The 14346-nt window shown below is 39.0% G+C and overlaps 1 protein-coding gene across 1 annotated transcript in view; it reads right to left on the bottom strand.

Moving 5' to 3' along the window:
• Positions 1-2156: 2156 nt before the first annotated feature.
• Positions 2157-14346, bottom strand: part of LOC128206614 (uncharacterized) — a 56681-nt gene continuing 44491 nt past the window's right edge. The window contains exons 13-15 of the mRNA XM_052909196.1: positions 5946-6093; positions 5044-5126; positions 2157-2948 (exon numbers count right to left, since the gene is read on the bottom strand). Coding sequence (XP_052765156.1) covers positions 2826-2948; positions 5044-5126; positions 5946-6093 — 354 coding nt within the window. The 3' untranslated portion in view covers positions 2157-2825. The remainder of the gene's footprint in view (positions 2949-5043; positions 5127-5945; positions 6094-14346) is intronic.

Here is a 14346-nt window from a genome sequence, read left to right as displayed (position 1 = left end):
ATTTGACCTTCATTGACCTACTATATACACGATGTATGGCAGGTTTGACCTTCATTGGCCTAATATATACACGATGTATGGCATGTTTGACCTTCATTGACCTACAATATACACGATATATGGCAGGTTTGACCTTCATTGACCCGCTATATATAAGTTGTATGACAGGTTTGACCTTCATTGACCTTCCATATACACGATGTATGGCAGGTTTGACCTTCATTGGCCTACCATATACACGATGTATGGCAGGTTTGACCTTCATTGACCCGCTATATACAAGATGTATGACAGGTTTGACCTTCATTGGCCTACCATATACACGATGTATGGCAGGTTTGACCTTCATTGACCCGCTATATATAAGTTGTATGACAGGTTTGACCTTCATTGACCTACCATATTCACGATGTATGGCAGGTTTGACCTTCATTGACCTACTATATACACGATGTATGGCAGGTTTGACATTCATTGGCTTACCATAAACACGATGTATAGCAGGTTTGACCTTCATTGGCCTACTATATAAACGATATATGGCAGGTTCGACCATCATTGACCCGCTATATATAAGTTGTATGACAGGTTTGACCTTCATTGACCTACCATATTCACGATGTATGGCAGGTTTGACCTTCATTGGCCTACCATATTCACGATGTATGGCAGGTTTGACCTTCATTGGAATACCATATACACAATGTATGACAGGTTTGACCTTCATTGGCCTACCATATACACAATGTAATACAGGTTTGACCTTCATTGACCTACCATATTCACGATGATGGCAGGTTTGACCTTCATTGGCCTACCATATACACGATGTATGGCAGGTTCGACCTTCATTGACCTACCATATACACGAAGATCATGTATGACAGGTTTGAACTTCATTGGCCCACCATATACACAAAGTGATGACGTCCATTGACCCGCTAACTATAAGATGGGTGGCGGCTTTGACCTTCATTAACACATTAAATACACAATGTGCAATATATTTTGAACTGCATAAATCAACTATATACACGATTTGGGACAGATATGACCTTCATTGACCCACTATAAACACCTTGTTTGGCAGATTTGGCCTTCAATGACCCACTATAAACACCTTGTTTGGCAGATTTGGCCTTCAATGACCCACTATAAACACGATGGTGTGGTAATTTTGACCTGCAATGACCCACCATATACACAATTTGGGGCAGTTTGACCTGTATTGACCATTTATATACACGATTTGTGGCAAATTTGACCTGCAATGACCCACCATATACACGATTTTGGGCAGTTTGACCTGTATTGACCAATTATATACACCAGTTGGGTCAATTTTAACCTGCAATGACCCACCATATACACGATTTTGGGCAGTTTGACCTGTATTGACCAATTATATACACCAGTTGGGGCAATTTTAACCTGCAATGACCGACCATATACACGATTTGGGGTGGTTTGACCTGTATTGACCAATAATATACACCAGTTGGGGCAATTTTAACCTGCAATGACCCATCATATACACGATTTGGGGTGGTTTGACCTGTATTGACCAATTATATACACCAGTTGGGGCAATTTTAACCTGCAATGACCCACCATATACACGATTTGGGGTGGTTTGACCTGTATTGACCATTTATATACACCAGTTGGGGCAATTTTAACCTGCAATGACCGACCATATACACGATTTGGGATGGTTTGACCTGTATTGACCAATTATATACACCAGTTGGGGCAATTTTAACCTGCAATGACCCACCATATACACGATTTGGGGTGGTTTGACCTGTATTGACCAATTATATACACCAGTTGGGGCAATTTTAACCTGCAATGACCGACCATATACACGATTTGGGGTGGTTTGTCCTGTATTGACCAATTATATACACCAGTTGGGGCAATTTTAACCTGCAATGACCGACCATTTACACGATTCGGGGTGGTTTGACCTGTATTGACCATTTATATACACCAGTTGGGGCAATTTTAACCTGCAATGACCGACCATATACACGAATTGGGGTGGTTTGACCTGTATTGACCATTTATATACACGTTGTGTGAAAGGTTTGATGCAGCTTTCAGAACACAACGGAATGTATAAAGTGACAATAACTAGGCAGATAAGGCAAATGACAGATAAGTAATATTTATTTGCGTATACATGTATGATGAAGGATTATATTGAAGTCAAAACTTTACAAGAGCGTAACATTTCATTATTCTATTTAAAACGTTCATGATTTCGTCAACATCAATCAGAAATGCTGAATAATGTAAATACATGTATGAACAGAAGATCAGGGGAGCATTAGCCGTTATTTATAAATTATGTGAAATTCCTGTTTTTGTCAAGTATTACGACTATTAAAGTATTTGAATTTGTTCAATATTTCGTGATACACATACAATGACATACAATGTTTGAAGTACTGTAATTTGTATAAACACCACTTAAACCAGTTTGCAATATAACACATTTATTGTGGAAGTATGGTGTGTTGTCATATTTTACGTTTATGTTAAATAATCTAAGACTTCGATGGAGAAACTCATGGAGAATATCTTAGTTAGAAATATACATGTCAATCAACGTATTACAAAATTTATGACAAAACATTAACTTTCATATCACTTTAAAGGTTCCAGATAGTATCCTACTTTAATAAAAAAAGTTAAAAAACTGATAATACACTTTTAATTGAAGAGCACGCGCATTTGATGCATACAATTCGTTTAATTGAGTAACGGGGAAAATGCTAGTGTTAACACGTCGGCAAGTAGATCATGGAGTATGCTTTGTATTAAAATGATAGCGATTTGACGTCGGTGAATCGCTTGTAAGATATGCTTTGTGCCAGAAAGCGAAGTCGGATCATCATCAGGATCGACAGGAATCCGAGCACCAGCATCACCATAGCCTCCACCTGAAGCAGTAAATAAAACATTCTTTTAATTTACTTTAATTCTGTATTTTCTTTAGGAAAGTGTAAATATAATTAAAATAAAATGCCAACGAATGCAAAATTATTTACATGCACTATTGTTTATGGTTCGCTCCTGTAACGTGTTCATTGGCGATACTTCAGGGACCAACACAGCCACTAACACGTAGGTAAAGTGTGTTTATTGGCGATACTTTAGGGACCAACACAGCCACTAACACGTAGGTAAAGTGTGTTTATTGGCGATACTTTAGGGACCAACACAGCCACTAACACATAGGTAAAGCGTGTTAAATGGTGATACTTCAGGGACCAACATAGCCATTAACACGTAGGTAAAGCGTGTTAAATGGCGATACTTCAGGGACCAACACAGTCACTAACACGTAGGTAAAATGGCGATACTTCAGGGACCAACACAGCCACTAACACGTAGGTAAAGCGTGTTAAATGGCGATACTTCAGAGACCAACACAGCCACTAACACGTAGGTAAAGCGTGTTAAAGGGCGATGCTTCAGGGACCAACACAGCCACTAACACATAGGTTAAGCGTGTTAAATGGCGATACTTCAGGCAATACTTCAGGGAAAGACACAAGACCACGTAGGTAAAGCGTGTTCATTGACAATACTTCAGGGAAAGACACAAGTCCACGTAGGTAAAGCGTGTTCATTGACAATACTTCAGGGAAAGACAAAAGTCCACGTAGGTTAAGCGTGTTCATTGGCAATACTTCAGGGAAAGACACAAGACCACATGGGTAAAGCGTGTTCATTGGCAATACTTCAGGGAAAGACACAAGACCACATGGGTAAAGCGTGTTCATTGGCAATACATCAGGGAAAGACACACGACCACGTAGGTAAATCGGTTTCATTGACAACACTTCAGGGAAAGACACAAGTCCACGTAGGTAAATCGGTTTCATTGACAACACTTCAGAGAAAGACACAAGTCCACGTAGGTAAAGCGTGTTCATTGACAATACTTCAGGGAAAGACAAAAGTCCACGTAGGTAAAGCGTGTTCGTTGACAATACTTCAGGGAAAGACACAAGTCCACTTAGGTAAAGCGTGTTTATTGACAATACTTCAGGGAAAGACACAAGACCACGTAGGTAAAGCGTGCTAATTGGCAATACTTCAGGGAAAGAAACAAGATCACTTAGGTAAAGCGTGTTAATTGACAATACTTCATCGAAAGACATAGTCACAAACTAGATCGTAAAAGTGTTAATAGGCAAAATTTTAGGGACAAACACAATAACGAGTAGGTAGGTAAAGCGTTTGAATTGGCAATACCTCAGGGACAAATAAAGTCACAAGTCACAAACACGTAGGTAAAGCATTCAAAATGGCAATCATTAAGGGACAATCACAGTCACCGTAGGTTAAGCGTGTTTATTGGCAATACTTCAGGAAGAAACATAGTCGAAAACAAATTAACCATAAGTATATTATGCATGATATTGCAAGACATGGTGTCGTAACTTTCGCAGGGACAGTTGTGTTTACCCGCACTGTTAACTTGGAAATTCATGTAGTAAGTAAAATAACTGGGAGAGATCTTAAACAGACCGAATTATAATGTGAGATTTTCAACTACCTTACAGTGGTTGTTTCTCGGTTGTCTGACTCAAACTATGTTAACATTAGGTCTAACGGAGGTTCCAATCGATCAATTATTGGAAAATGGAACAAATATAGCGTTATTGTTGTTTTCGTTGCAACTTATATCAACCTGCTTATAGAACATGCGTATTCTATTAGTGTCATACATGGCTGTTAGGCATCATATTACTATAAGAACTAAAATCATAGTTCTGATAAAATATTAAATCAATGAGATAACATCAAATAACGGGGTCTATCTCAAGTATTAATTCTCGCAAAAATCATTATTCATGCAACTTGAAACTAAAATATATATTGACAAATCATGGTGTTTCATGAAATGTCTACGCAAATTGCAATAAAATTATGAAAATCTTAATTCAGTACATACATACATACATACATATATATATATATATATATATATATTCACCAAAAGCAAAGAATGGTTTGTATTATTACCGAAATGGCCGTCGTTGAGAAGCCTGTCGAGTCACAATTTACATTAATGATTTCCTTCTCGCTCCAAATGTTGCTTGGTTGTTCTGGAAAATATTTATGGCGGTATTACTGACTTCAGAGAAAAAATACCTATGTGTTTCCATTCCCGCCCCTCTCATAAATAATGAGAAAAAGATTGGCGTTGGCAATTCGGAAAACGGCGCAGCAATTCACACAATTTGTAAGTTTAAAGTGTGTAGTGACTCCATACGTTTTTTTTTCAACAATTAATTAAACCTGCCGTATCCTTTTATTCAAAACCGAATGATGCTAAAGAAATAACAGAATAATTTATGTTAAACACTAATGGAACATTGAACAGAAGTACACGAGACTGAACCGAAACACTCAAACCAAATTATTGATATTTGGTGTGTCAGAACCATATTCCTTTTACGTATAAATATGCGTGTATATGACCCAGCCATCGTTACTTAAGTTTTAAATAACGGTTTGATAAATTTCAACTAAATAAATATAAATATATTCTTCAAATTTAAATAATTATACAAAAAACACATACACAGATGCTCCTGCGTTTGAATGAATTTCACTTGCAAAAATATTAAGATTCTTGATATGACGTATTTTGATTTACAAATGTTTACAACTTGATTTGCATCACCGTGATATTTGTGAAAAATGTATAAAACGAAGAAAAAATATGGGACAAACATAATATTATAATTATATAAATACAAAATCAAGTGTGTCACGATATTTTGCCAAAAGCCCCGTCCTAGAAATTCAACACAGAATTAACGTTACTTATAGCATGATATTAACAAGCCAATATCACCGACAATTAGAAATTCAATCAAAAATTCTCTGAAGCTATATACAAAAACTACACTGATACTTACCCGTCTTATTAACGATAACCCTGAATGTGGTTTTCAGAGTTCGGGGCAGGTTAAATGGGGGTGGTGTGTCCGCCTCCTCCTCGTCGCGGCGTCGTCTACGTGAACAAGGACACGTGGGGTAGGCGCTGGTACTTTTCACCACGTTACCCTAGCATATATACTACTCAGTTAACAATCTATGAAAGTGTTTCCTTGGAACAGATACCACTCAGTTTACAATCAATGTAAGTGTCTTCCTAGCATAGATACAACTCTGTTAACAATCTATGTAAATGTTTCCCTAGCATACATACCACTCTGTTAACAATCTATGTAAGTATTTCCCTGACATAGATACCATTCTGTTAACAATCTATGTAAGTATTTCCCTGGCATAGATACCACTCTGTTAACAATCTATGTAAGTATTTCCCTGGCATAGATACCACTCTGTTAACAATCTATGTAAGTATTTCCCTGACATAGATACCACTCTGTTAACAATCTATGTAAGTATTTCCTTAGGATAGAGACTACTCTGTTAACAATCTATGTAAGTATTTCCCTAGGATAGATACCACTTTGTTGACAACATATGTAAGTATTTCCCTGGCATAGATACCACTTTGTTAATAATCTATGTAAGTATTTCCCTAGGATAGATACCACTTAGTTAACAACATATGTAAGTGTTTCCCTAGCATAGATACCACTCTGTTAACAATCTATGTAAGTATTTCCCTGGCATAGATACCACTCTGTTAACAATCTATGTAAGTATTTCCCTAGGATACATACCATTTAGTTAACAATCTTCACAAATGCTTCCCTAGCATGGATACAACTTAGTTTACAATCTATGAGGGGGTTTTCCAAGTGGTTACCCCGTTATGGTTACCAGTCTAGTTACATTTTGCGAACACGTTACCCCGGTATGGTTACCAGCCTAGTTACTATCTGCGTATACGTTACCCCGGTATGGTTACCAGTCTAGTTACTATCTGCGTATACGTTACCCCGGTATGGTTACCAGCCTAGTTACTATCTGCGTATACGTTACCCCGGTATGGTTACCAGCCTAGTTACTATCTGCGTATACGTTACCCCGGTATGGTTACCAGTCTAGTTACTATCTGTGTACACGTTACCCTGATATGGTTACCAGTCTAGTTACTATATGTGTACACGTTACCCCGGTATGGTTACCAGTCTAGTTACTATCTGTGTACACGTTACCCCGGTATGGTTACCAGTCTAGTTAATATCTGTGTATACGTTACCCCGGTATGGTTACCAGTCTAGTTACTATCTGCGTATACGTTACCCCAGTATGGTTACCAGTCTAGTTACTATATGTGTACACGTTACCCCGGTATGGTTACCAGTCTAGTTACTATCTGCGTATACGTTATCCCGGTATGGTTGTCAGTCTAGTTACTATCTGTGTATACGTTACCCCGGTATGGTTACCAGTCTAGTTACTATCTGTGTATACGTTACCCCGGTATGGTTACCAGTCTAGTTAATATCTGTGTATACGTTACCCCAGTATGGTTACCAGTCTAGTTACTATATGTGTACACGTTACCCCGGTATGGTTATCAGTCTAGTTACTATCTGTGTATACGTTACCCCGGTATGGTTACCAGTCTAGTTACTATCTGCGTATACGTTACCCCAGTATGGTTACCAGTCTAGTTACTATATGTGTACACGTTACCCCAGTATGGTTACCAGTCTAGTTACTATCTGTGTATACGTTACCCCGGTATGGTTACCAGTCTAGTTACTATCTGCGTATACGTTACCCCAGTATGGTTACCAGTCTAGTTACTATATGTGTACACGTTACCCCGGTATGGTTATCAGTCTAGTTACTATCTGCGTATACGTTATCCCGGTATGGTTACCAGTCTAGTTACTATCTGTGTACACGTTACCCCGGTATGGTTACCAGTCTAGTTACTATCTGTGTATACGTTACCCCGGTATGGTTACCAGTCTAGTTACTATCTGTGTATACGTTACCCCGGTATGGTTACCAGTCTAGTTAATATATGTGTACACGTTACCCCGGTATGGTTACCAGTCTAGTTACTATCTGCGTATACGTTATCCCGGTATGGTTATCAGTCTAGTTACTATCTGTGTATACGTTACCCCGGTATGGTTACCAGTCTAGTTACTATCTGCGTATACGTTATCCCGGTATGGCTACCAGCCTAGTTACTATCTGCGTATACGTTACCTCGGTAAGGTTACCAGTCTAGTTAATATCTGCGTATACGTTATCCCGGTATGGCTACCAGCCTAGTTACTATCTGCGTATACGTTACCTCGGTAAGGTTACCAGTCTAGTTACTATCTGCGTATACGTTATCCCGGTATGGTTACCAGCCTAGTTACTATCTGCGTATACGTTACACCGGTATGGTTATCAGTCTAGTTACTCTCTGCGTACACGTTATCCCGGTATGGCTACCAGCCTAGTTACTATCTGCGTATACGTTACCTCGGTAAGGTTACCAGTCTAGTTACTATCTGCGTATACGTTATCCCGGTATGGTTACCAGCCTAGTTACTATCTGCGTATACGTTACACCGGTATGGTTACCAGTCTAGTTACTCTCTGCGTACACGTTATCCCGGTATGGTTACCAGTCTAGTTACTATCTGCGTGTACGTTACCCCGGTATGGTTACCAGCCTAGTTACTTTCTGCGTGTACGTTACCCCGGTATGATTACCAGTCTAGTTACTATCTGCGTATACGTTACCCCGGTATGGTTACCAGTCTAGTTACTATCTGCGTATACGTTATCCCGGTATGGTTACCAGTCTAGTTACTATCTGCGTGTACGTTACCCCGGTATGGTTACCAGCCTAGTTACTTTCTGCGTGTACGTTACCCCGGTATGATTACCAGCCTAGTTACTTTATGCGTGTACGTTACCCCGGTATGATTACCAGTCTAGTTACTATCTGCGTATACGTTATCCCGGTATGGTTACCAGTCTAGTTACTATCTGCGTGTACGTTACCCCGGTATGGTTACCAGCCTAGTTACTTTCTGCGTACACGTTATCCCGGTATGGTTAACAGCCTAGTTACTATCTGCGTATACGTTACCCCGGTATGGTTACCAGTCTAGTTACTCTCTGCGTACACGTTATCCCGGTATGGTTACCAGCCTAGCTACTATCTGCTAGTATCACGGTATGGTTGGTTAAAGTTTTTTTAGCATTTTTGGAAGTGAATGATAAACGTTACACCTGTATGGTAATACTCTAGTTACTATCTGCGTACACGTTAGACCTGTATTGTAATACTCTAGTTTCTATCAGCGTACACGTTACACATGTATTGTAATAATCTAGTTACTACCTGCGTTCAGGTTACACCTGTATTGTAATACTCTAGTTACTATCTGCGTTCACGTTACACCTGTATGGTAATACTCTAGTTACTATCTGCGTTCACGTTACACCTGTATTGTAATACTCTAGTTACTATCTGCGTACACGTTACACCTGTATTGTAATACTCTAGTCACTATCTGCGTACACGTTACACCTGTATTGTAATACTCTAGTCACTATCTGCGTTCACGTTACACCTGTATTGTAATACTCTAGTCACTATCTGCGTTCACGTTACACCTGTATTGTAATACTCTAGTTACTATCTGCGTTCACGTTACACCTGTATGGTAATACTCTAGTTACTATCTGCGTACACGTTACACCTGTATGGTAATACTCTGTTTCTATCTGCCTACACGTTACACCTGTATGGTAATACTCTAGTTACTATCTGCGTTCACGTTACACCTGTATTGTAATACTCTAGTTACTATCTGCGTTCACGTTACACCTGTATTGTAATACTCTAGTTACTATCTGCGTACACGTTACACCTGTATTGTAATAATCTAGTTACTATCTGCGTTCACGTTACACCTGTATTGTAATAATCGAGTTACTATCTGCGTTCAGGTTACACCTGTATTGTAATACTCTAGTTACTATCTGCGTTCACGTTACACCTGTATGGTAATACTCTAGTTACTATCTGCGTTCACGTTACACCTGTATTGTAATACTCTAGTTACTATCTGCGTACACGTTACACCTGTATTGTAATACTCTAGTTACTATCTGCGTACACGTTACACATGTATTGTAATACTCTAGTTACTATCTGCGCTCACGTTACACCTGTATTGTAATACTCTAGTCACTATCTGCGCTCACGTTACACCTGTATTGTAATACTCTAGTAACTATCTGCGTTCACGTTACACCTGTATTGTAATACTCTAGTCACTATCTGCGTTCACGTTACACCTGTATTGTAATACTCTAGTCACTATCTGCGTTCACGTTACACCTGTATGGTAATACTCTAGTCACTATCTGCGTACACGTTACACCTGTATTGTAATACTCTAGTTTCTATCTGCGTACACGTTACACCTGTATGGTAATACTCTAGTTACTATCTGCGTTCACGTTACACCTGTATTGTAATACTCTAGTTACTATCTGCGTACACGTTACACCTGTATGGCTATACTCAAGTTACTCTCTGCGTACACGTTACACCTGTATTTTAATACTCTAGTTACTATCTGCGTTCACGTTACACCTGTATTGTAATACTCTAGTTACTATCTGCGTACACGTTACACCTGTATTGTAATACTCTAGTTACTATCTGCGCTCACGTTACACCTGTATTGTAATACTCTAGTCACTATCTGCGTACACGTTACACCTGTATTGTAATACTCTAGTCACTATCTGCGTTCACGTTACACCTGTATTGTAATACTCTAGTCACTATCTGCGTTCACGTTACACCTGTATTGTAATACTCTAGTTACTATCTGCGTTCACGTTACACCTGTATGGTAATACTCTAGTTACTATCTGCGTACACGTTACACCTGTATGGTAATACTCTGTTTCTATCTGCGTACACGTTACACCTGTATGGTAATACTCTAGTTACTATCTGCGTTCACGTTACACCTGTATTGTAATACTCTAGTTACTATCTGCGTTCACGTTACACCTGTATTGTAATACTCTAGTTACTATCTGCGTACACGTTACACCTGTATTGTAATAATCTAGTTACTATCTGCGTTCACGTTACACCTGTATTGTAATAATCTAGTTACTATCTGCGTTCAGGTTACACCTGTATTGTAATACTCTAATTACTATCTGCGTTCACGTTACACCTGTATGGTAATACTCTAGTTACTATCTGCGTTCACGTTACACCTGTATTGTAATACTCTAGTTACTATCTGCGTACACGTTACACCTGTATTGTAATACTCTAGTTACTATCTGCGTTCACGTTACACATGTATTGTAATACTCTATTTACTATCTGCGTACACGTTACACCTGTATTGTAATACTCTAGTTACTATCTGCGCTCACGTTACACCTGTATTGTAATACTCTAGTCACTATCTGCGTACACGTTACACCTGTATTGTAATACTCTAGTAACTATCTGCGTTCACGTTACACCTGTATTGTAATACTCTAGTCACTATCTGCGTTCACGTTACACCTGTATTGTAATACTCTAGTCACTATCTGCGTTCACGTTACACCTGTATGGTAATACTCTAGTCACTATCTGCGTACACGTTACACCTGTATTGTAATACTCTAGTTTCTATCTGCGTACACGTTACACCTGTATGGTAATACTCTAGTTACTATCTGCGTTCACGTTACACCTGTATTGTAATACTCTAGTTACTATCTGCGTACACGTTACACCTGTATGGCTATACTCAAGTTACTCTCTGCGTACACGTTACACCTGTATTGTAATACTCTAGTTACTATCTGCGTTCACGTTACACCTGTATTGTAATACTCTAGTTACTATCTGCGTACACGTTACACCTGTATGGCTATACTCTAGTTACTATCTGCGTTCACGTTACACCTGTATTGTAATACTCTAGTTACTATCTGCGTACACGTTACACCTGTATTGTAATACTCTAGTTACTATCTGCGTACACGTTACACCGGTATGGTTACCAGTCTAGTTACTCTCTGCGTACACGTTATCCCGGTATGGTTACCAGTCTAGTTACTATCTGCGTATACGTTACCCCGGTATGGTAACCAGCCTAGTTACTTTCTGCGTGTACGTTACCCCGGTATGTTTACCAGTCTAGTTACTATCTGCGTATACGTTACCCCGGTATGGTTAAGAGTCTAGTTACTCTCTGCGTACACGTTATCCCGGTATGGTTACCAGCCTAGTTACTATCTGCGTATACGTTATCACGGTATGGTTGGTTAAAGTTTTTTTTAGCAATTTTGGAAGTGAATGATAAACGTTACACCTGTATGGTAATACTCTAGTTACTATCTGCGTACACGTTACACCTGTATGGCTATACTCTAGTTACTATCTGCGTTCACGTTACACCTGTATTGTAATACTCTAGTTACTATCTGCGTACACGTTACACCTGTATTGTAATAATCTAGTTACTATCTGCGTTCACGTTACACCTGTATTGTAATAATCTAGTTACTATCTGCGTTCAGGTTACACCTGTATTGTAATACTCTAGTTACTATCTGCGTTCAGGTTACACCTGTATGGTAATACTCTAGTTACTATCTGCGTTCACGTTACACCTGTATGGTAATACTCTAGTTACTATCTGCGTTCACGTTACACCTGTATTGTAATACTCTAGTTACTATCTGCGTACACGTTACACCTGTATTGTAATACTCTAGTTACTATCTGCGCTCACGTTACACCTGTATTGTAATACTCTAGTAACTATCTGCGTTCACGTTACACCTGTATTGTAATACTCTAGTCACTATCTGCGTTCACGTTACACCTGTATTGTAATACTCTAGTCACTATCTGCGTACACGTTACACCTGTATTGTAATACTCTAGTTTCTATCTGCGTACACGTTACACCTGTATGGTAATACTCTAGTTACTATCTGCGTTCACGTTACACCTGTATTATAATACTCTAGTTACTATCTGCGTACACGTTACACCTGTATGGCTATACGCAAGTTACTCTCTGCGTACACCTTACACCTGTATTGTAATACTCTAGTTACTATCTGCGTTCACGTTACACCTGTATTGTAATACTCTAGTTACTATCTGCGTACACGTTACACCTGTTTGGCTATACTCTAGTTACTATCTGCGTTCACGTTACACCTGTATTGTAATACTCTAGTTACTATCTGCGTACACGTTACACCTGTATTGTAATAATCTAGTCACTATCTGCATTCACGTTACACCTGTATTGTAATACTCTAGTTTCTATCTGCGTACACGTTACACCGGTATGGTTACCAGTCTAGTTACTCTCTGCGTACACCTTATCCCGGTATGGGGACCAGTCTAGTTACTATCTGCGTATACGTTACCCCGGTATGGTAACCAGCCTAGTTACTTTCTGCGTGTACGTTACCCCGGTATGTTTACCAGTCTAGTTACTATCTGCGTATACGTTACCCCGGTATGGTTAAGAGTCTAGTTACTCTCTGCGTACACGTTATCCCGGTATGGTTACCAGCCTAGTTACTATCTGCGTATACGTTATCACGGTATGGTTGGTTAAAGTTTTTTTTAGCAATTTTGGAAGTGAATAATAAACGTTACACCTGTATGGTAATACTCTAGTTACTATCTGCGTACACGTTACACCTGTATTGTAATACTCTAGTCACTATCTGCGTACACGTTACACCTGTATTGTAATAATCTAGTTACTATCTGCGTTCACGTTACACCTGTATTGTAATACTCTAGTTACTATCTGCGTTCACGTTACACCTGTATGGTAATACTCTAGTTTCTATCTGCGTACACGTTACACCTGTATTGTAATACTCTAGTTTCTATCTGCGTACACGTTACACCTGTATTGTAATACTCTAGTTTCAATCTGCGTACACGTTACACCTGTATGGTAATACTCTAGTTACTATCTGCGTACACGTTACACCTGTATTGTAATACTCTAGTTACTATCTGCGTACACGTTACACCTGTATGGCTATACTCAAGTTACTCTCTGCGTATACGTTACACCTGTATTGTAATACTCTAGTTACTATCTGCGTTCACGTTACACCTGTATTGTAATACTCTAGTTACTATCTGCGTACACGTTACACCTGTATGGCTATACTCTAGTTACAATCTGCGTTCACGTTACACCTGTATTGTAATACTCTAGTTACTATTTGCGTTCACGTTACACCTGTATTGTAATACTCTAGTTACTATCTGCGTTCACGTTACACCTGTATTGTAATACTCTAGTTACTATCTGCATTCACGTTACACCTGTATGGTAATACTCTAGTTACTATCTGCGTTCA

The sequence above is a fragment of the Mya arenaria genome, chromosome 10, assembly GCF_026914265.1.
Source record: "Mya arenaria isolate MELC-2E11 chromosome 10, ASM2691426v1".
In the NCBI taxonomy this organism is placed as follows: Eukaryota; Metazoa; Mollusca; class Bivalvia; order Myida; family Myidae; genus Mya; species Mya arenaria.
The sequence above is the reverse complement of the archived record's forward strand: the minus strand, read 5'-3'. Positions and strand labels throughout refer to the sequence as shown.